Source organism: Pseudochaenichthys georgianus, chromosome 15 (assembly GCF_902827115.2).
Source record: "Pseudochaenichthys georgianus chromosome 15, fPseGeo1.2, whole genome shotgun sequence".
NCBI lineage: Eukaryota > Metazoa > Chordata > Actinopteri > Perciformes > Channichthyidae > Pseudochaenichthys > Pseudochaenichthys georgianus.
Genome location: NC_047517.1, coordinates 32,327,913 through 32,351,469, shown reverse-complemented (window position 1 = coordinate 32,351,469; position 23,557 = coordinate 32,327,913). Strand labels below are relative to the sequence as shown.

Sequence of the window (23,557 nt, the reverse complement as noted above, 5' to 3'; positions counted from 1 at the left end):
TTCATGTGACCGTGAAGACTTTAGAAGGGAGGCAAGATTTTAGAAGCAGCCAAAAACAGACTTGACATTCCTCACGTGGGCATTTTAGTATGGATATGATCCCTTTTACTCTTTACCACCTCCTTCTATCGTCTCTCTTTATATATACATACTTAGAATTGTATGATGGCAATGATAAATTCCACTCTTGTTTGTTTTTTTATTTATTCCAGTGCTTTTTAGCTCTTATAAGAATGCTGTATTTTGAAGACAGTATAAGGTAATAAGCTGGTGTGCATTTGAGAGTAATGTATGACCCACTCTCCTTCATTTTGACCTTTCAGAGGACAAAAGAAGGAAAGTTTGAGACACCGAGGTATTCACAATCCCTTCTTCCTGTACGAATTCCCCAGTATGCTATTGTGATGTTACAGACCATACAGTGAACATAAACGTCAATAAAAGATGGATTTAAGTTGAAAACGGTTTAAACTGCTATGCTTGTTGTTTTTTCCAGTGCCAACTTCAAATGTCAACTTTGTGTCTTTGAGCTTCTCACTAGAACCGAATAGGAAGTTTGCAGATATGTATTGGTTTTATCCAATGACCGTTTGTGCTCTGTGGGTAAGACCTTGTTCTGTGCCAGGTCAGACAAATGTACTTTGTAAACAAAATAAGTTGCTATGTAGTTTAAAAAAAAAAGCATAGGTTTTTTGGCACAGCCTGCTGTCATCTTAAGTATTAACATAATTTGGGATATGGGAGAAATGATCAAAACGTTTAGATTAGCGTATATGTTCTTAGATTATGTTATATTATGTTTAATAGATCACACTTTGCTTTCTCCCACTTAATTTGGTTTGGTTATATTTATGTATTTTGTGGTGTGCAAGACATCATACAGATTTTTCCACAAAGACGATGAGCTTTTTTTAGTAAATTGTGGTAAAACTAATATTTTTAATGAATGGCTTTTTATGGAGCTATTTCAGGGTCATAAGTTTGAAAGATCTGAAAGCGAGAAAAAAGATCTGAAAGCGGAAAAAAGATCTGAATGTGAAACCTGAAAACCTGAAAAAACAAGATTTGAAACTGAAAAAATAATTGTTTTGAATCTGAAAACGAAAAATCTGCAACTGAAAAAAAAAAGGATTCCAATATCAAAATATGTATAAAAGTGAAATCTGAAAATAAATATTTTATTCAAAGAAATTGCTGAACTGAATCAAAATAATATTCAACCTGAAAAATGGTTTCAAATACTTATTTTATTTTGAATAAATCATTGTATTTTTCAAAGTTCAGGATAAAAACTTGAACTTTCAAATAAATTCTATTTTTTTGAATGATCAAAACTTATGACCCTGAAATAGCTCCATAGCTTTTGACCTAGAGTATTTTCACACTGTGGCATTTCCACTTCAATTGAAGTTAGGGCATGCCGACCTGTCCCACCACATATTTCAGCCAACACTGCAACAAGAAATGCTAATCTCCCTCATTCCCATTCAACTCTCCAGTTCCCACATTCCTCAGGTGGCACTGCTCTGTGTGTGTGTGAGCGAGAGAGATACAGATACAGAGAAGTCAGTGTGTGTACTCTGACCCTCTAAGTGCAGTATATCTTGGGCTCTTTCAGTCACTCGGTCTTCCTGAAGAAAAGCAGCGTGTTTTCCGGTCTTAAGGAATCTTTAGATGACTCTAAGAAAAGACAGCGGTGGCAGCATGGAGCTGGGGGAGTGCACCATGAACCCGGGGTACCAGGATGCAGAAGACGGGGGGTCAGCGGCGGACCCCGGGGAGAATAACCAAGACCTGGCGGAGGAGTACACGCAGATCAAGCCGTACGCCGGTATGCCGAAGGAGGTGCTGCTGCTGTACTCCTCCCAGGCCCGGTATCGCGTGCCCCGGGAGATCCTCTTCTGGCTGATTGTGGGCTGCACCCTGGCTCTGGTGGCTCTCACCGTCACGGTAATCGCGCTGTCCCCGCGATGCCTCAGCTGGTGGCAGGCCTCCCCGGTGTACCAGGTGTACCCCCGCTCCTTCAGGGACTCCGACGGGGATGGGGTGGGAGACCTGAAAGGTGAGAAGAAGACCCCGCATAGTGCTGTACTACAGAGGGGTGAAGTGATGACGTTTGTTTGTTGGCTGACCCGGAAGTCCCAAAGGCATGGATGTAAAGGGTCCATATTTGTACATCCATGGCCCCTCCAAGTAGCCTACTCAGATCTTGTACTTGAGTAGAAGTACCAGAATATAGTAATACTCTGATACAAGTAAAAGTCTTTAGGTCCTTAGAAGTATTATCATTCAAATATAAGTATCAAAAGTAAACACTTTATGCAGATTGGCCCATGTTCAGGCTTTATACCCTTATGGGTAGCTTTACCTATAATATTATATTATAATGTGTGCTGATTTATATATTGACAGTTTACTATTTCAATGCACAATTCATAAAAAAATCTTCTGAAAAATAGCTTCCACCAATACCCATTGACTAACCAATGAAAACAACTTAAAAGAGGTTTATTGTCACAATGACAACACATCTTCATTTCATTACATAAATGGTGTTTCTCCTTAAGAAGTTTTTTGAAAAGGGCGTACAATTAAATGAATTGTGTGAAAGCAGTGAAAATAACCCAATTCAAAATAAAGTGTTGGCATTATATGAAGTTGACCCGTGGATGCTGACTGTGTGTAAGCAATTGCCTCTGGACCAAGTAGCCCAGTATTCCTCATTGTAGTGATTCTGGTCTTTAACAGGAATTCAGGAGCAGCTGCATCACTTTGAGTACCTGAACATCAAGTCAGTGTGGATCAGTCCTTTCTACCGCTCTCCCATGAAGGACTTCGGCTACGATGTGGAAGATTTCCGGGCCATCGACCCTATCTTTGGGACCATGCTCGACTTTGAAGAGCTCCTGGCTGAAATGCACAACAAAGGTGTGTGCTCTTAATTTCCTGTGTGTATGTAGAGTTCTGATGGTGGATCAAAGTCTATGGGATCACCACATGTCTCGTTGTTATGGTAGCATGTCTGTGGCTCTCTGTTTCCATTAGGTATGAAGCTGATCATGGATTTCATTCCCAATCACACCAGTGACCAACACCGCTGGTTCAACTTGAGCCGGACTGGAGATCCTCACTACAAGGATTACTACGTCTGGACCGACTGCAATGCAACTGCTCCAAAGCCCAATAACTGGGTTGGTACTGATTTGCACTGACATTTGAAATGTTAGGTCTTTTAAAATGTCAGAAAATAGTGAAATGTCTCTTCCAGTTTCTCAAAGTCCAGGGGGATATACTTAATTGTCTTGTTTAGGTGAAGTATACAATGTGTATCTCAACATTTCCTCATTTGAGGGGCTGAAAACAGCATTTCCTGCCCTTTTTAACGCATATAATGAATAATTACACACACAATCGTTGCAGCTCTACACCATTTGTCATGATCAGAATTATCAAACAGATTATTTGGAACAGAAAAAACGATATAGTCAGTAGATGGCAATTTGTAATGCCTACACTTCCTAACACTAATCTCTGACTACCTCCTCTCTCTCAGGTGAGTATTTTTGGGAACTCGTCATGGACTTATGATGACTTGAGAGGACAATGCTACCTGCACCAGTTCCTTAAAGAACAACCAGACCTGAACTTCAGAAACCCACATGTCCGCCAAGAGATCATCGTAAGATTACATGACCACACACTGCTCTCTCACATACATGGTCTGCACTATTGACTCATTTCTTCAACCACTTTCTGTGACTCAAATATTGTCTCTCATACTCAAATCTTAGTCAGTGTTGACCCATGATCGTTAAGGTATCCACACACTTGTGTAATCTGTAGCAATAATGTGTAATGGCCAACTGATCACACATTAACTGAAGCTAGTTAACTATTGTGATTTAACTGCCTGCAACAAAAGCAATGATAGAGCGTTCCTGTGTGCATATTGTGCTTGCTTATACTGACGTTAGTGTACAATGCAACAATTTAACAATAATCAAATACCTTCAGCACTTCAGTACATTTTTTATTTATGATTGTTTTATAGGATATTATCCATTTCTGGCTGGGGAAGGGAGTGGACGGGCTCCGGATGGACGCTGTGAAACACATCCTGGAGGCCGAGCACTTGAGGAATGAACCACAGGTGGACCCCAAACAACCTCCCGTGAGTGTCACCCTTTAGCCCCTCATAACATCTAACCTCCTGGGCTTCACTTCAGTCTACCAGCGTTCCCTCTGGAGGACACTCTGTTGGTGACAGGCAGCGATGTCCACCGGCTTAGTCCTCTCAGCTGTTTGTTCTCACATTGACTCGACGCCGCCCCAAACATGGTAACGTCTGTCTGATCTGCCGGCTGAAATTGATCCATATCAGATGACAGAGCATGGGTAACACATTTAACCGCACGCTAGGCCGAGCTTAAATAAGATTTAAATTCAGTAACTGACATCTAAGGGTGAAGAGTTTTTGAATCCAATAAAGTTGTAGTCATCACTTTGGAAAAATATCTTCAAACCTTAATTAATTAATTAATACATTTGACAATGTTCTTTCAAAGCCAATACCAGCCCATATATGTTTTTAGACGGTCACAAGTTGTCATTTTCAGTAACAATTTCCACAAGGTTTGTTTAGTCAGTAAGGTATTTTTATGTTTCGATTTTACTTTTTGCCACTGGTCTTTTGTGCTCTTACCAGCTGGCTGTTCTTCTCCCTTTGAACTCAAAGTTCAGTTTTAGTTCATCTCTGTTGTAACACTCAGTTATTCAGTGATATTCAGATTTTGTATTGCTGAATTTTACAACGTGGCATCAGAGCCCAGATCTATGGGATAAAAGCAGCTCTACTATAGAAGTACTTTGCTGTGTAGCAGGAAGAACAAACCTAGTGAAGCGCTGAGTGGGAGAGCTCACACTGTACCTGATGTATCCTTCAGTTATCGCAGGTTCATCATGTGCCCTTCTCGAGAAAATACTACACTTGGTTTTCACAGGGTTCATGATTCATGCAGAGCTCACTAAGAAAGTGTTTTTTCTGTCATGGAGATTGAAGGTATTTCTCCCAGAGGAAAGATTAGAGGCATATTTTGGTGGATTAGCAAATCATTGGGATTTACTTAACACTGAGACTGACTCGTCTACTGACTGTTGACCAGCCGTGGTAGAAGTAATCCTTTACTTAAAAAAGCAAAACAACAGTCTAAAATACTTTTTTAAAAGTAAAAGTCCTCAAAAAAGAAAGTATAAGAAGCTAAATGTACTTCAATATGAAACGTTTAACTACTCATTAGGCAGAATGGCTCTTTTCACAGTGTTATAGATATATTTTTTTCTTTTACGTCATATCATTTTAATATAATAGTTTGTCAATATTGAGCCATTATAATAACTTTATAGAAGTACACTACTGCATCATACCATTAAGGCAGATATATGTTTTGATATCTACAAAGAAGCTAGCAACTATGAATGTTAAATAAATGTATTGGAGAAAAAATTATTTGCCTCCTAAGTATATTAATATATATATTTTTTAAATGTAATATTGGGAGGGATGAAACCCTCTTTAATGGTCACACATGCAGAGCACACAGCACACACAGTGAAATGTGTTCTCTGCTTTTAACCCATCCTAGTACCAGGAGTCTACTAGGAGCAGTGGGCAGCTATTGTACAAAACAAGAGTCACTGTTGGGCGCTACACAGGAACCACAACACTGCAATAAAGAGTCACAGCTGTGTGTGTATTGGCATATTGAGAGTTTTACCACAGGCCATATGATGTGACTCAGCAGATCATAACTGAGCAGCTATCTGTTATCAGGATTGTTTTAGTGGTTTATTGCTGGTATAGCTTTAAATTGTGTTCAGTCACAATAGTGTCATATATTTTCTTTGTATTTCAGTGGCCCTAGACATTTTGATATAAGATAATATTAAGATATATGAAACCTAGACTAAGTAAACATATCCTCTCTCATTCTCTCATTCTCTCTCTCTCATTCTCTCTCTCTCTCATTCTCTCTCTCTCTCTCTCTCTCTCTCTCTCTCTCTCTCTCTCTCTCTCTCTCTCTCTCTCTCTCTCTCTCTCTCTCTCTTTTCTGTAGGACTAGATCAGGGTTTCTCAAACTCTTTCATACCAAGGACCACTTAACCAATAAAAAAAACACTCGTGGACCACCTAACTCCACAAATATAAAAAAACACATCGTTTTTCTAGAACAGATTACAAATCGCCTGAAAATGGTACAAACAAGTGGCAACATGTGTGATGAAGGTGTTGCGCTGGGCTATATCATGCAATTGAAAGTGAAACTTAATCTCGCTCCATTGCGGAGATATTCCTGCGAGAGTGCGGAAAACTTAAATTTATTTATTTATTTCAAATGTGAAATGTTACCAATATACTCACGGACCACTAGGGGGCGCTCAAGGAACACCAGTGGTCCGCGGACCACACTTTGAGAAGCACTGGACTAGATATTTAACTCCTGTGGCAGCACTGCTTCAGTAAATAAGTCTGGTAATAGTCATGTTTGAGTTTCTTACTAATACAAATGCATACACATTAGGTTTTATTTCTTAGCAGTCACTGTTCCTGAAGAAGGCTTTTAGGAAGGAAGCAGGCTTGAGCGGTTTAATTCCTGAACTTCTTTGTACTCTCCTTAAACACATCAGTACTCAGTAGTACTTTATTGAAACCAAATATCTGTGTAACTTGACCTTTCTCTGTTTTTTCCCCACTGACCTGCCCTTCAACTGGACCCTGTGCTTTAGACTGATAAAGGAACATAGTTAAAGGGGAACTCTCCTAACTCCTAATGGGAAATGGAACATACAGTTGGGTTCTCTTGATCTATTATAGTTGATGATCTCAGGGTGTAAGCTTAGCTATGAATGGACCACAAGTGCCCTAAACCAAATGCAAAACCTAACCATAACTCTTAGTAATCCTTGATAGCCTGAAATCCAATAATAGCCACATTACCTCATGTTTGTTTATATTCACAACAGGAGGATGTGACCACAGAGTGGGAGCTCTACCACGACTACACCACCAGTCAGCTGGGCCTGCATGACATGCTGAGGGAGTGGAGGGCGGAGATGGACATCTACGGCCGGGAGCCAGGCAGATACAGGTGTGGGACACAAAACAGTACATCTATTGGACGAACAGGGACTGGTGACTACTCAATGTGCTACTACATACGTATGATGATGATATAAGGTTCAAACAGCTCATCATTTATTTTGAAACAGTCTACTGTGTCACATATATGTTGAAGCATTTTTGACAATGAGTGTAAACTGTGTTTCAATCTGCTTACAGATACTGTATGTTTAAAGAACTGTTAGTACCAGCACTTTTCTTTTAAACAAATTTCTATTTTAGTTAGATTAAAAGAGTTCAGCAAAGTTCAAGGTGAATAAAATCGAGTGTTGAATTATACTAATGTTCAGTGTGGCGGAGGATCGGATTGCATGTCCTCAAACACAAGTTCCTGCTCCTCTCCAGGTTCATGGTGACAGAGTCGTATGATTACCACGAGGTGGAGAAGACCATGATGTACTATGGCACCCCGCAGGTGAAAGAAAGCGACTTCCCCTTTAACTTCTACTTGATGGACCTTCCTCAGAACCCAAGCGGCATGTGGGTTAAACATCTGGTCCACTTGTGGATGGGCAACATGCCCAAGGGACAATGGCCAAACTGGGTGGTGAGTCAGGAGTCTTTTCACATCAGCTTTCTCTTCCATTACTCAAACATACCCACCTCACCCTGCCATCTTCCTCCTTAACTTTTTTCACCATCTCTCCACCATCTCTTGTATTTCTTCCACCTCTACTGCAATCAGGTCGGGAACCATGATGGGTCTCGAATTGCTTCCAGTGCTGGTCAGATCTACGTTCGTGTCATCAACATGCTGCTGCTGACCCTCCCGGGCACCCCCACCACCTACTACGGAGAGGAGATCGGCATGGAGAACATAAATGTCACAGACAGTCAGATACAGGACCCTGCCGGAAAATACAACTCCGTCAGTACTGAGCAAACTTGGTTAAAATACTCTCGTTCACTTCTATACTGTTGATAGTGTCTGTATTATACTGTATATTTATATACTGCTGTTGATCATGTGTATACCTCCTTATAATGTTCATAGTGTTAATACATCAGTTTGTTTTTATCAGTCACATGTATATAGATTTATATTAGAATTGAATAACTGCATTTCGTTGTCTTATTACTTGTACTCGGTGCAATGACAATGTTAAATCTTTTCAATCTAAATCAAATCTATAAAAATATGATGGGGAAAAAATGTGTGTGGACTTCAACTTTAATATAAATCTCTTCAACATAACAACAAACAGCCTATAAGTTAAATCACTGCCTCTGTGTAACGATTTCAACAAAAAACAGACCATTTAAGTTTCATGATGGTAGGATTTATTGCAGGTTTTTGTATTTGATTTATATTTTCATATAGATACATATATTTATTGTCACTAGAAGCTGATGTGCTAAACTGATTCCTCTCGCTGCAGAGTGCCAGTCGGGACCCCCAGCGCTCCCCTATGCAGTGGAGTGATGACATAAACGCAGGCTTTAACACCAAAAGCAACATCACCTGGTTGCCTGTTCATCCGGACTACAGGAGCGTGAATGTGGAGGTACAGAACTCTTTCATCTCTGGAGAAACATCTGGTCAGAGCTTGCTCAAGATCATTTTCTTTTACACCATGTGTCTTCTTGCCAATCGTTCTCCTCTAGGTCCAGAAGAAAGAGCCAGGTTCTGTCCTGGCTCAGTACCGTTTCCTGAGCACCCTGCGTCAGTCGGAGCTGCCCCTGCACCGCGGCTGGTTCTGCTACGTCCACGCCGACGCTAACGTCTTCTCTTACCTCAGAGAGCTAGAAGGGCTGGGCCGAGCTTTCCTCATGGTGCTAAACTTTGGTAAAGAATCTGCCATCACAGATCTCTCCTCGATCAGGGAGCTACCGGACCAGCTGAAGGTGCTGATGAGCACAAAACATGTCAACAGCGGCAAGGTGTTACAAAAGTCTCACATCCCCACAGAGGTAGGAGAGGGTTTGCTTATCCAGTACTCCACCCACACCCGGTTTAACCCCACCCACCCTGACCAGTGCTCCGTCTCCGAGAAGGCCTGCTATTTAAGCGCCGTGGACATACTTTATAAATGCTAAAACGCATCATCAAGATTCTTCTTTGGGGTCTCCTTTGTAAGGGATTCATAGCGTGTAATAAAGAGGATTGCAGATACATCCACTGTTGTCTTCTCTTTCATTGGTGTTGTTAAAGATTAGGCAGTAAGTGTCATCAGAGTTGTTGTAGCAATGGGAGTTGTTTAATTCCTGGCTCCTGATAGCAGTGTTATCTCCTCCTCTTGCGTTGGGGCCGAGGAGGCTCCAGGCCCAGCTCTGTGTAAAGGAATGCTAGCCTGAGGGCTTCCTGTGTCCGGGAGGAAAGACACATTTCACAGTTTGTACCGAGCAACTTATCTGATAAAACAAATGTTATTTTTCAAAATGTGAGGATAGAGTTGGGCTGAATTCAAAATGGAAAACATACTAATTGGCACAGTTAAGATTATTTTTGGATTTGGGTAAACTGACTTTTTAATTGGATTGTAACGACGTGAGAGAAGGACATCTTGAAATGTACAAATATTAAAAACTTTATTACAGGGCAGATACACAAATGATGATGTGAATGCATTACCTCCTCCAGCATCAGCTCAAAGTCTTCTGGTCCGAGGTGATTTTCCCCAGGTTGGATATTCAGAACTATGTTTGGTGCTGGTTCATATTCTTAAAAAACGGATAAGACAGAAAGACGGAGGTCAAAGGCAGAACAGGGGGGAGAGAAGATTTGTAACATCCTCTTTGCCTTTTTTTGTCACATTTTATTATATACCCACTTTCTCTGCTCCCCTTTTCTCTCTGTCCAGTTTCCCCAAATCAACCCCTCTATTGGAAATGTCTTTACACTCCTTTCATCCATTCGTGATCCCATCTGATATTGCCCTCCCTCTTCCCCCCACTATATTATCCCTCCCAGCCTGGTCTCAGTGGTACGGGCTGTTTCACAAGTGCGGTCTTGACCTTGACAGCTCCCAGTCTGAAGCGTCTAATCTCTTGCTCTGATACACTATCTCTTTACCATGCTAATGGGTCTGCCCCCCCTCCTGCATGTGTCTATGCCATCAGCACTTTATCAAAGACTCCGGAGAACAGAGGGAGACAGATTAGAGAGACATATACACACATACACAGACACTTAAGCCGCCTGGTGTATGTGTGTATGAACAACAGGAAAGTGAGAGAGATAATGTGTGCATTTGGAACAAGAAGCGTGGAGGCGGTGCGAGAGAGAGGGGGGTGTAAAGAGGAGCACCACCAATGTGGGGAAGGCAGATTATAAGTGAGAGGGAGAGAAAGAGCCTGTCTATGGGGAAATGAGAGCAATTAACACACACACACACACACACACACACACACACACACACACACACACACACACACACACACACACACACACACACACACACACACACACACACACACACACACACACACACACACACACACACACACACACACACACACACACACACACACACACACACACACACACACACACACACACACACACACACACACACACACACAGGTGACCTATGCTATACTTTGGTCATGCACTTCAGATGCTGTTGGCAGTTTCCCCAGGCATTGCTTAAGTTCCTGCCGCCTCTCCAGACATACACACTGACACTACTGTTGGGAGCTGACCCTGAACCGTTAACACATCTGATGATGCACAAATTACACCTACAAATACAAGTGAGAAAACCAGCCTGGATGCACAAACACAACACACACATATATATGCAATACGGCTGCACACATGCATCAGGAAAATACGTGTTGTGATGGCATGTGTGGAAGAGTGTACAGTGTGTGTGCGCACATACCTGATTTTGGATTCAAGGTGAAGTGTGTATGGATGGCCCTTTTTAGCAGCTCTGTGTATTTGAGGACACCTGCCAGAGGAACCCTGGCATCACCGCTGTAGGCCGTCAGCAGCATCGATGGGTAACACTAGCTCATATAATAACACAAATTCAAAAAGATGGTTAACTTGCTGTATTTTAAAGGGTTTTGGATCAACAATTTTCATTTATGTTCACATTGGACCAAAATGTGGGAATTTAAATGTTTAACTCCGAGGCTAAACTTTTTTTTTCCTGTACCTGAGGGGTTATGTTGTGAAGGGGACAGTAGGAGGAGATGATGAGTCTATGTTCTGGGTTTCCAACTGGGTCCCCCCATTCTTCTCTATCCTCCAAAGTTAGAGGCAGGCTGGGGTCCTCCATTGTTCCCAACACATCCAGGAAAGGAGCCTGAACACAGTAGAAGAGATGGCTTTGGATGTGTGTAATCAATTTAAAAAAAAGTAACACTAAAATCTACACACTCCAAGACAGTTGCACACAACCACAGCCCGTCTCTGATGATTTAACATGTTACCTGCAGTGTGACAGCTCGCATCATGTGTGTGTGTGTGTTACACAGCGCTCCCACGGCCACAGCCCCCGCGCTGCAGGCTGTGAGGGCGGTGAGAGAAGGAGAGGAGACTCCTGAAGAGAAGAGGTGACGGAGACAGGCTCGCAGGTCCTCCACGCCTCTCTGCTTCCCCTCAACACCAGCCTGTCGGTGCCAGGAGAGACCTCGCTCTCCTCCACCTCTAGGAGGGGCAAAGGGAAAGAACACAGATTCACTTTAACGCACAATTCCAGAGTGTATTTTCCCTCACAGACCATTTCTAGCACTTACTAGCCACAGTTACACTTACATAAAGCATGCTTCTTATTACCAGATAACCTGCCGAGCTAAACAGGTTAGTCTGTAATACTATATATACATCTATGGTCACTTTTCTTCTGTTGTTTGTTTTAACTTGTTTTTTTAATTATTAATAACATGTGCATAGTTTTTTATATTTTGATATGCAAGTCTATTCTCTTTACTTTATCTGCACTATACTTCTGCAGAGATAATAATGTAGATGTCTCCGTTGTGGGCTGCTACAGAGTAATACACTACCTGATGTGGCAGAAGGCCAGAGTCCAGCCTTGCTCGAGCAGAAGCCTTTTCTCTGGGCAGAACTCCATGTTGAGATCTCTGCCATAAGCTCCGTAGACATGGACGAGTAGAGGAGCCTGTCTCAAGCCCCCCACAGGTCCCGAGTGAAACAGGGTCACTGGCACCAAGGTACCATCCTACAGGCAGGGAGACATTTCAAAATGTTAAATGATCTCGAAACAGCATATGTTTTGCATATATCAGATCTGCACTTCTAGGTCTTAGCTGTGTGTGTGCATGACAGTGTTCTACTGGTGGCTGGTTGCCAAAAGAGCTTTACCAGTAGACACTTGAGTCTTAGCACGGAGATGATGAGCCTCCCCACAGCCGATACTGTTTCAGTGTGTGTGCATGCGTCTTATGTGTTAAGTGTTCTCACTTGGTTGCAGGCCTCCAAGCGGGTGGTGGTAATTCTGCCTTGGGCCCCTGGGGAGGAACCATCTTTGGAGCCTGATAAAAGTAGCCCATCTTGAGGGGACAGACTGTACGGCATTGGGGTGTGGACTGGAGATGAAATCAAGAACTCCAACACACTGCCCACTGCCATGCCTGGTTTCTTCATTTGGATGGTACAGGCCCAGGAGGGGAGCTAGGGAGAGATTAATGCATACAATCAATATGAATACAAGTGGCCAACTGTATATGTTGATGTGTGAAAGATATCCTTTTACATTTAAAGCATCTTAACAAGCAATTTGGTAAAGGATACAGTTTTATGAATAATAGCAAGCATGCCAGCAAGTTAGTATAACGTCAAAGCTGCAAAGAAAGAAAAAAAATATTATAATCTAGTTTTCCGGTCACACTGACCTGTACAGTGTATGCCTCCTTGGGATTGGTCAGCGAGACTACGATAAGAACGAGTCCACCGGCTGCTGTTCTAGCCACCAACACACAGTGGTCTCCGATCACGTCCATGTCTTTGATAACAGTGCCGGAGTCAGGGGCAAACAAAGGCACCCAGGAGGCCATGGAGGGCTCTGAGAGAGGGGACTGCAACACCTAGGAAACATAAAATATGAATTAGCATAACTATCTCCTTCCAAATGTGTTTTGCTGTGATTTACCACAACATAACCATTAAGGATTATACACATTGACTCGCAGCAAAAACATACAAGCCCTTAAAAACAACTTAATAGGTATCCAAACCAAAATGTCTAAACACTTGAAGCCTTAGTTATCACTTCTCCATTGATACTTTATACTTTAACAGGAAAATAAAGCACTTGTACGCACCCTGAAGGGGGCCAAAGTATAAAAACCTTTTAAATCATTTTAGCTTATGAAACTATTCTTCTACATATCGTATTCCAGTAAGAGTATTGTACCAACGCTACCTGATATTCTTTCCCAGGCCCTGTATTAGCCAGTATAACCAGAGACTCTCTCCAGTGCTCCACATGGTACCGGAGGTCCGGCTGCCGTGGCTGAACCAGGAAAGGCTCTAGATGGGAAGTCGTTCCATCAATTAGCAGAACCTCTGAGCTGCTCCTGCTGTTGCCGTTGATGCTCAGCATCTGTCGGTCTCTGGAAAGAGCGACCTCCACAAACACACTGTGGAGAGGTCCATGTATGAATTAGAGACGGTGTGGGAGCAGACACAGCTTAGATGTGACCTTATGGTGCGTTCAAGTTGTACTGGGAAGAGGGAATATCTAAGTTCCCAGTCGGACATTTGAACTGGAACGCCCCTTGAGGTCAGATTGGTGCCTACTTGGAAACTCGGAGATACCTCGCCATACCCGAGATCATCCAAGATCAGTGGTCAAAATGGAGTCTCTGCGTATGAACATTAAGAGAACACTTTGATAATATAAGATGTTTAGCTCTTCTGTATTATTTGTGTCATCAACTGTACATGCAGTATGGTTCGGATCATCGTCTATCGGTGGATATGTTGCTAGGAGTTTTATATCTGTAAAATACAATATAAAGCTTAGGTGACTGTTAAAGCTGTAAACAAGGCGAACAACTTTCCTGCTGGCCCCTTTTTCCGACTTGTGCTACTGAAACACTGTCAACTGGAATGTGACGTCACTCCCAGTTCTGACCCGACTTCCAATGTAAATGGTACGCAGCATGACTTCTACTTACTCAGGATGTGTTTCCTCAAACACAGAAGTGATCCTGCTTTCTTTGGAGGTCAGGTCCAATCGAAACACTTTACTGCAGCGCAGAGCCTCCAGAGTTGTGTAGAACAGGACATCGTCTGTGGCCCACTCTTTACTCATGTAGACGAACATTATATATTAGCCAGTACACTTATACTTCTATTATATTTCTCCAAGGTCAAACTATTCAAAACGTACCAAAGCTGAAGACTTTGTCCAGTGTGAGTACAATGTGTTGGGGATCAGGAGGAGGAGGAGAGTTTCTCTTTCGAAGCCTCACAACCACACACCTGAACGTCACAGCACAATCATCCATTAATTAATTAATTCAGTAAATTGAACAGTTTACATTTTGACAATAAAAAAAACAATTACTGCCAAATAAAAGAACATTCTGCATGTTAATTTGAATCTTTTCACCTAGGCTCTTCTGTGTCAGTAGTCTTTAGTGAGGCAGCAAGATGCTTCTCCTGAGGGGACAGACGTATCCTCTGGACAATCCACTGAATCCTTTCTTCATTAATAAGACCTGTCTTCTCCTCCTGCCTAGAGACTTGTCCTAGATGTAGCACCTGCTCTGGTTCTGGGTCACCTACACACAGGGCGAGGAAACTGAGTCATGCACAGAAGAGGGATTCCTTACAAAGGAATGCTAATAAATTGCAGGTGCAGTGAATGGGGTTTTATTAATAAAAGGAACTGCAGGTAATATTTTAGTTTCTGGTTGATTTCAGTCCTCTTTATAACATTTCCCATTCAAGTGTCTATGCGTTACTTTAGTCTTCAGAATGCAATATGATTACAGGTCTCTGATCTCAAGCTTCTGGCTTTACAACTTCATATTTTCTGCTTACTTTGTCTTTGGTCCACTCTGTAGATCCCATCCCCCTCAATGAAATACACATGGTTATGGCCACAGACCTGTGTCAATGCAAATCACAGTGAATTGTAAAAAAAGAATTCGAATTTCACAAATGCCTCAACAGCTAATGAGAGTAATATGATTCTGTGGATCCTACTAATCCCACACAGGATGTATACTCTGTGTTTCTGGCAACACAAGTGTGAATGCTGCTGGGATTAACACTGAGATTATATTCCAATAGTTTAAAATCCCAAGGCAAAGTGCAGCCCTTACCAATGAGTGATCCGGTATGTGGGAGAACCTGTGGTATGCTGCCTTCAGTCTCCTGTTGAAATACTTCTGTAAGTCCTTGTACCTCTCGAGTCCAGAGCTGCGATGATGATCTGATGAGTTTGAACTGTCCTAAAATAAAACAACGTGTGGGTGTTAGTGATATGAAGCCTACTTATCAGAATCAGAATACCTTTATTAGTCCCACAGAGGGGACACTTGCATCGTCACAGCAGGAAAGAGCCACAGACAGCTTAATGTTACATATGTTAAAAAAAGTACTAAGTTATGATATAATAAAAATAAAATAAAAAAAACTTTTCAAAATACAAATCCTGTAACAGTTCTTAGGATTTAGCAGCCAGGTATATATTACAGTTATTAATGGCATATGTATATAATGATGTATATATATGTGTTAATTCAACTGTATGATTTCCAAAAATCTCCACTTGTGATATAATGTGTCTTTTGTAAAAATACAGTAAAACAGTATGTTGTAAAGATAGGAAAAGTGGTGATTTGTTAGGATGATGTCATGACATTTTTATTCAACAAAAATGGTGATTGAGAAATATTACTCTGTGCTCAAATCTATCCAAAATGTATCCTATACGAGTAAAGTCGTGGAACATACTAATTGAAAACATGTTAAAGGCTTTGGGCTTTCTTTCTAATGTGTTCATGTTTCCATTTCCCTGAAGCTCATTTCCGTGTGAGTGCAGTGATCCCCATCCACAGGGCTCAGTTTCAGCGTGCGCTCTGTACAAGACCTGTTTTGTTAGCCTGGTGAAAAGACACCGTTACTTTTGAATAATGAATGACTTCACGTTATCTACAGGATAGCTTTAACAGACAGTCATCTCCAGTTCTGGTACTTTACTTGAGCACATCCATTTGGTGCTACTACTTTACACTTCTACTACAGCACATCTCAGAGGTAAATATTGTGCTTTTTTTTAGTCTACACACATTCACATGAGAGCAATAGTTAATTCATTGTATTTATACAACTTTCTTGCCAGTTTCCGAATTATGATGACACACATTATTATATATATATATATATATATATATATATTATATATTAGCTACACTTCTTCAATAACTGCAATACTGAAGAGATGAACACATTAGCTATAGTAATTATGAAATTGCAATTACTATCAAATGGGTCAAATTTTATATTTTAAATTAATGCTTTTGCTTTTGTATGTTTACACAAGCATACACTACTTTTATTTGAGACTAGTAATGAGTATTTCTCACAGATGCAGGTATTTAGGTATAAGATTTGAGTACTTCTTCCATCACACTGGTAATCTAACACCAACCCAAAACAAAAACAGCATTTTAACCATCACTAGCTTTTGTTATTTAAAGCTTTTATCCTTGCTTAAGTATGTGTTTTTGTTTCTGTTGCATGTTAATAGTTGTTTTAAAAGGCTTTTAACTATGCGCTGTCATTGTGCTCGTGTTTTCCTGTGCCTATGTGCTCTCAATAAATACATATAAATACCCAAACGAATTACCCTTACCGATGAGTAACAGCGTTGGACGGACAAGAATAGCCATGTTCTCCATTTGCAAGGAGAGAAATCCCATAATCGTAACCGAAATGGTGAAATGAAACGAGCAGGTGAACACAGCAAAGAAGAGAGGACAGCCATTACGAATAAATAAGGTTAAATTAGCTTAGTTTACACATGAACGCAGTGGTTTTATAGGTCAAAGTAGCTTAATATCACTGCCTGGTAAATGTATGTCAGTCATGACGACAGTAAAACACACTTCGCCTGACAAATAAGCGTTGTATTTCCACCTGAATAATGTATTGTTTCGATAAATAAATGAAACGTCCTCTGTTGACAGCGGAAAGCAAATTCTATACACGTGCCTGATTTCCTAAACAAAGCCCGCTGTGGATGACGTAGCGAGCAACGCTAGGCTGAAGTAATCAAATTGAGATAATCCCCTGGCAGTTTAGAACTGACAATTCAGCACGATTCTATCGATAGTCTATTGCCATGTCTCGAATTCCAAAAGTGTACGGAAGTAGCATGTATCCATTGTGGGTGTAACAGGTGATTACAGCCAGGCATATCTGCGAGCAGTTGTGCGTTGGTGGAGTTACCATAAAAAAACCAACATTTTTGCATAACCTTATATATACCGGTAACTGTGACAGCCCTACAGTGATTACATTTGTTTGCAGATTTATTTACGCCCACCGGTTGGATAAAATGGAGAGGGACTGCATCGACACTGCAGAAAAAAACAAACCGGCGTCGCCTTTGAGGAAAAATATTAATGAAGAAGCAGCTAATTCACCAATCTGTGGTGCTACTGATGTGGCGAAGGCCAGGTGGACTCTGCTGAGACAGGTAGGCTATTGTTAGCTTCAAAACAAAACAAAGCAGAATCAGAATTCCTTTATTATTCCAACCGCGGGGACATGCACAGTGTTACAGCAAAAAGTGGCATAGCAGGTTAAAAAAAGGCATGCCATAATAAAGAATAAGCCAACTTATTACATATAGAGAAAAAAAGCACACATTAGTAATAATACAATCAACATAAAGAAACATAAGTACACATCCCTGGCTAACAACGAGGAGCAGCAATTGGAAGAACTGAGTGACATATTAGGTGCTGCGATATTATAAACATGTTGGGACATTTATACAATTATATGTGTTTCTAAACTTTCTATATCTATAAAGGTGATTATTGCACAGTTTTGCAAGAGTGTGTCTTTATTGCACAGAGCCTACAATTTGTTCAACATCTTTAAATATTTGTTCTACGTTTGAATATCTCTAATAATGGTGATGGGAACACACTGTTTCTCCTTGTCATGTTTCCCCTCTTTTTTATTAGCTACAAAGTCATTGTTTCCTGCAATTACTATTGTAATGTGTAGTTCAATTAGCATATATGTATAGCATAAGCTTTGTGAAATGTGGACAAGGGCATAGCTTATGCACTGTAATATACCTGTTTCAGTCTGTTACGGTATGATAGCATTCTGTTTATTAAGCAATTGATTCATTGGCACTATGATCTGCTATGACATTGGACATAACTTGACGCTTAACCTGACTGTAACTTTATCATCAAGTAATGTAATAACAACATATTCCAGTTACTTTGTCACCAGTAAGAGTTTCCCTCTCTTCTCTCACAGGGGAGCTGTTAAAGTAGAGTTTATACTTTCTGCCATAGATGGGCATTATACAGACGTTGCACTCTGCTGCCAAGAAAAGCTCCCTGTTATGGGGCCACCTTGCATTCTGCGTTTCTTCCTCCTGGCGCAATATGGACTCCACCAAAATGCATAGATAGATACATACTGTAAATAGGACTTATGTAATGTAATGAATACGTTCAGGATGAAAAGATGTACAATCATACTGATCTCATCTTGTCTCTCAAAAGCTTTGGACAAGGTTCAACACTGGCTGAACAATATTTGCTAACAGTTAAACGTAAAAAAACCAGTATGCATGATGTTCAGTAAACGAATCGAAGGATCCAACGTGTTTTTAAACGGAGCAGAAATAGAGCTAGTCTCCCACTTCAAGTATCTTGGAGTCATAATGGACTCGACCTTGACTTTTAAGAAACATATTAAGAAAGTATCCAATACCATTAAATCCAACTTGCAAAATGTTAAACAAATTAGACCTTTCTTAACTGTCAATGCTGCAAAGTCATACCTCCACTGCATGATTCTATCCCACATTGAATACTGTTTTACAAACTGGTTGTTTGCTTGTGCCACAAACCTGAAACCCATAGAACAGCTGCACAAGAGAGCTATCAAGGGGTTTGACAGACAGCCACATTCATACCACCACTGTCCCATCCTTGAAAAACACAATTTCTTGAGCTTTGACAATTTTAAGTCTTTTAAAAGTATGTGCTTTATTTATAAATGTTTACATGGACTGGGCCCCCCCACCCTTAAGGGAATTCATCCACACTGGACGCTGCACTAGGTCAGAAACCAGAGGAGACTGTGAAGTCCACCGCAGACCAGGGGCGGATCTAGAAAAATATTCATGGGGTGGCAAGAGGGTGGCAGGAGATTTTGAGGGGTGGCATCCCCTGGCAGAAGTATATGCTGATTTAATCGCAGTCATATCAATCAATGTTAACTTGGAAAGCCACAATATTTATATTTTAACTCAATAACATTAGGTGACATTATTGTGGCACATCAGTAAAGCCTTACATATAAATATATAAGGTGGCAGACATCATTTAATGAATTTTAACTGAATGAGTTTGTCTCACTCTTAGACCAGCAGGGTTACCAAATCTATGCAGACTGCTGCAATAAATACATGAATTAACTGTCTCGTCGATGTTTGTCTAAATTAATATGATACTATTAACAATCATATTATTCCTATCAGCTGTCAATCACTGTTATGATTCACATATTCAGTGTTATTATTAAATAAACTATATTTTTTGGAGGAGTTAATGATGAATGTTCCTCAAGATGCTTGCTCATCCTCCTTCAAATTTGAAAGACAAGTAATTACTATCATATATCAAAAGAATCAAAGGAACAGTTCAGCGCCCCACGACTTCATTGCAAACAGTTACAACTGACTTTACATCAGAAAGAACAAACATTAAAGAAGTGACTAACTGCATCAGTTAGGGTTAAAAAACTTGTATTCAGCTAAAACATAAACATCGCTGCAGCTATTATCCAGTGGAAGGTCCTTACCTACTGGCCTAGTTAAATCAAAGTGGTTACTTTTTTTTGGCTGGGCAGTGTAGTTTTACACACCGTCTTATTTGACTTTCTCAGGACTTGAAACTGTTTTTTGGGGGCAGACCCCCTTAAAGAAAAAAATATACACACATACAAGCTCATCATCTTAACAGTTTATTATGCTCATCGAGTCATCCGTGAGCAGAGCATCAAGTTGGCATGCCTGTTACAGCTGAATGTGGCGATTACCATTTTGTTCAGCAAATCGCCTCACAAACGTATTAAGATCTAAAGCTTTAGTGCGTTTTGATTCAATGCTGAGTACAGCCAGACTTGACAGTCTCTTCTCTGTCATTGTAGACTGCAAATACCTCATTCCTTCCGTCTACTTGGATCCGAAATGCTTCTCGTTTTGCGCTGTCCCCCGTTCAAATGAAATTGCCGCCAATCATATTTCCACGCTGCGCCAGGGCCGGGGGAGGGGTTACAAGGCTTGCGTCTTGTGCTGCATTCACTTGCACTCGAACATTAGAGATTTTCTCTCATAAATGTCCGATGAGCCACAACTTTTATTTCAAAACAAAGCTGCCAGCTGGGGTGGCAAGGCATTTTTCTGAGGTGGCAGCTGCCACCCCGTGCCACCCCGTAGAACCGCCACTGCCGCAGACGGACGGACCATTAAAGGCAGCTCATTGTGGAATAGCCTCCCAACTGAGATACGGGATTGTCCCACTCTCAATAGCTTCAAAGGTCAACTCAAAGAATGGTTGAGAAACAAACAGATGTGCAATCACCGCTAAATGCACTTTAACACAGGGGTATCTCCTCTTGCACTTTAGGTAGCTCTTGTCTCCTCTCTTGCACTTTATATGTCGTTGCTGCTATATTGTATTACCATGTCATAAATACTTGTGTATGCTACTCTTGCTCTTTTGCACCTTTTGCATATCATGTATTCTGTTTTTGCTATGTTTGTAAAATGTAAACTTCTTAAATGTTTTATGTGAGGGACTGCAGATGGAAATTAGCTCAAAGCTAAATCTGTCACTGTTACCCTTGACACATTTGAATGATTTAAGTGTTCATTACTGTGCATTGTCCCTGCCAAATAAACGATTACATAAATGAAATACATTATGTTTAAGTATAGCCAGCGACACAGACAAACCATATTTAACATTAGTTAAGGTTCAGGATAACATGATGTTGTTATGGAACATTTGAAATGTAGCATTTATTTAAAATACCCATTATAAAGTATGGTCTTCCAAAGGATTTCTTGTATGAAACCTCACGCTGCCAACACATTAAAACAAATGTTGAGACTTTACAGCAAATTGAATATGAAAAATGCTCCAGTGAGAGATGTGCTATTTTGAGGAAATTGAAATCTATTAACTTTCCTATATTTCCACGCAGGTGTTGCGTCAGAAGCAGACGGACGCTCCAGAGGTCAAACAGGTGTCTGTCCGAAGGTTTGCAACGTTTGACCTTTTCAGCAGGAAGAGGCTTCTGACTCAAGACCCCAGTGATACCTCAGACGACCAGTGGGTGGAGTACAGAAGTGTCTTCTTTCCCGAGTACAGTGCCTTGCTCAGGTACACACACATGAATGGATCCATACAGAGGCGGATTTAGGATTGTAGGAGATCCGGGGCTTAGCCCAGGAGTTGTTGGGGGGGGGGGGGACCAAACATCCTTTAGGGGGGTCGTCGCCTCCTCTAGGCATACTCCCCCCGGGAAGATTTTTTTCAAATATTGAAGTTAAAAGCATCAATCTGGTGCACTTTGAGAGCAACATTAACCCTACCTTAATAATACCTTAAAGGGGACATATCATGCTATATTTGAACAATATATTGTAGGGCCATACCTATATAAAGTATATAAATAGTTTTTCTTTCAAAATACCAAACAGATCCTGCATTTTGCCTTCTGATGTGATTTAGCATGTTTGGCGTGTGTTTCCATTAGCATACCGCACCGCTATCGAACAAAGCCGACACACCGTCCTCTTCCGATCCACTGCGCATTGCTTATTGTTTTATAGATCTATTCTCATCCACCATCTTTGTTTGTGACGTAAAGAGTGTAAGAGTCATGTTTCTGAATCGGGCACTCTGAGTGGATGCAGTCACAGCCAATCGGATTCAGACTGTTGCCTGTCAGTTCCGTTGCCTGTCAGTTCCGTTGCTATGGTTCCATTGTTATGTGTACTGAAACCAGAGCCGGTATAATTCCACGCGGGAAAACAAAATAAAAATTGGAATACGTTATTTTAGTGTCTTAAAAGTAGACTGAGGTATGAAGGGTTAACGTTACATCTTAGAATAATTTGTAGTCATGTTCTGTATACATACTAACATATAGGGGTATTGACATAGTGTGGTTTATCTTTTTGTCGCTGCTTTTAATTTAAACTGAGCTGTTGTGTTCATCAGTAAAGTGGAACTTCTGTGTGAACTATTCATATCTTAAACTGCACTGTAACTTTGTATTCATGTATTTTTCTTTTAATGTTTCTTTTATTATCTTTTACTGTTTTTAAATGCCTTTGTCTGAATGTCTTTCATTTTTGTAAAGCACCTTGAATTGCCTTGTGTTGAAAGGTGCTATATAAATAAACTTGCCTTGCCTTGGTTACTCCATGTTTACTAGCTATAAGATTAACGTTACAGTACATCACTCTTTTTCACTTCTTACTCAGTCAGCCAGAGTGCAGATATCACCATTATATTCACACACCTGAAACATCATCCATTTCTTCACTGCTGGTGATGACATTGTTGTCAGTTGCTGATACTGCTGCTGCTGCTGCTGCTGCTGCTGCAGCTTGTGGCGCCTGCTTCGATGAAAATAACTTTCTAATATCCATAACTTAGGCTATTAGCTTAAAACTCGTCAGGCACTAGGAAGGATCACTTCTTCTTCAGAGCAGGGAAGGCTACGCAGTACGCAGGCTAATGTCACGTAGCGGCTGCCTCTCTGGTGGACTCCGGTACTGCACATTATTACCGAGACATTTAAAAAAAAAAAAAAAAAATTAGATTTTTTTTTTTTTTTTAAATTTTTTTTTTTTTAAGTGAAACATCCGGGGCTTTTCAGAAAACATCCGGGGCTTGAGCCCAAGTAGCCACCCCCTAGCGCCGCCTCTGGATCCATATAAGGCTCTAGTTTCATACTGGCACAGATGAAGCACAGCGACCAAACAAGGGGTCGTTTCATGATAACACAGGACTTAACACGTTGCAGGTTCATAACGTGTGGTGTTGCTTTTACCATTAAGGACAGAAGAGCAAAGTATCTACAAGGACAAACCATACAAGGGATGATGTTATTAAGTCATTACCTAAACAACACGTTTTGATATGGTGATTAAAATGCTGTTGAATTAAACTTTATTT

General features: G+C 40.8%; 3 protein-coding genes across 5 annotated transcripts in view; 2 read left to right on the top strand and 1 right to left on the bottom strand.

Annotated features, from left to right (window-relative positions):
- Positions 1–1,460: 1,460 nt before the first annotated feature.
- Positions 1,461–9,296, top strand: slc3a1 (solute carrier family 3 member 1). Its single transcript, XM_034100532.2, has 10 exons — positions 1,461–2,062; positions 2,749–2,928; positions 3,046–3,191; positions 3,554–3,679; positions 4,052–4,171; positions 7,021–7,145; positions 7,523–7,724; positions 7,863–8,045; positions 8,557–8,682; positions 8,783–9,296. The coding sequence occupies exons 1-10, from the start codon at positions 1,675–1,677 to the stop codon at positions 9,212–9,214; spliced, it is 2,028 nt and encodes a 675-aa protein (XP_033956423.1). The 5' UTR covers positions 1,461–1,674; the 3' UTR covers positions 9,215–9,296.
- Positions 9,297–9,390: 94 nt separating this feature from the next.
- Positions 9,391–17,309, bottom strand: prepl (prolyl endopeptidase like). Of its 2 annotated transcripts, XM_034100530.2 has the most exons (15): positions 16,960–17,309; positions 15,425–15,553; positions 15,141–15,207; positions 14,707–14,878; positions 14,485–14,576; positions 14,270–14,396; positions 13,513–13,729; positions 12,983–13,174; positions 12,552–12,761; positions 12,134–12,309; positions 11,558–11,774; positions 11,281–11,430; positions 11,002–11,128; positions 9,750–9,838; positions 9,391–9,479 (listed from the first exon to the last, which is right to left on the bottom strand). In XM_034100530.2, the coding sequence occupies exons 1-15, from the start codon at positions 17,089–17,091 to the stop codon at positions 9,402–9,404; spliced, it is 2,175 nt and encodes a 724-aa protein (XP_033956421.1). In that variant the 5' UTR covers positions 17,092–17,309; the 3' UTR covers positions 9,391–9,401. The 2 variants fall into 2 exon arrangements, with proteins under 2 accessions (XP_033956421.1, XP_033956422.1); XM_034100531.1 differs by lacking the exons at positions 9,391–9,479; positions 9,750–9,838 and having other exon boundaries at positions 11,008–11,132.
- The window catches only part of camkmt (calmodulin-lysine N-methyltransferase), a 111,911-nt gene continuing 104,629 nt past the window's right edge, over positions 16,276–23,557 (top strand). Inside the window, exons 1-3 of one of the 2 annotated variants that reach the window (XM_071205576.1) lie at positions 16,276–16,361; positions 17,637–17,805; positions 21,573–21,751. In XM_071205576.1, coding sequence (XP_071061677.1) covers positions 17,665–17,805; positions 21,573–21,751 — 320 coding nt within the window. In that variant the 5' untranslated portion in view covers positions 16,276–16,361; positions 17,637–17,664. Of the gene's footprint in view, positions 16,362–17,443; positions 17,506–17,636; positions 17,806–21,572; positions 21,752–23,557 lie in introns of those variants that run through there. The other variant, XM_071205575.1, reaches the window with a different exon arrangement.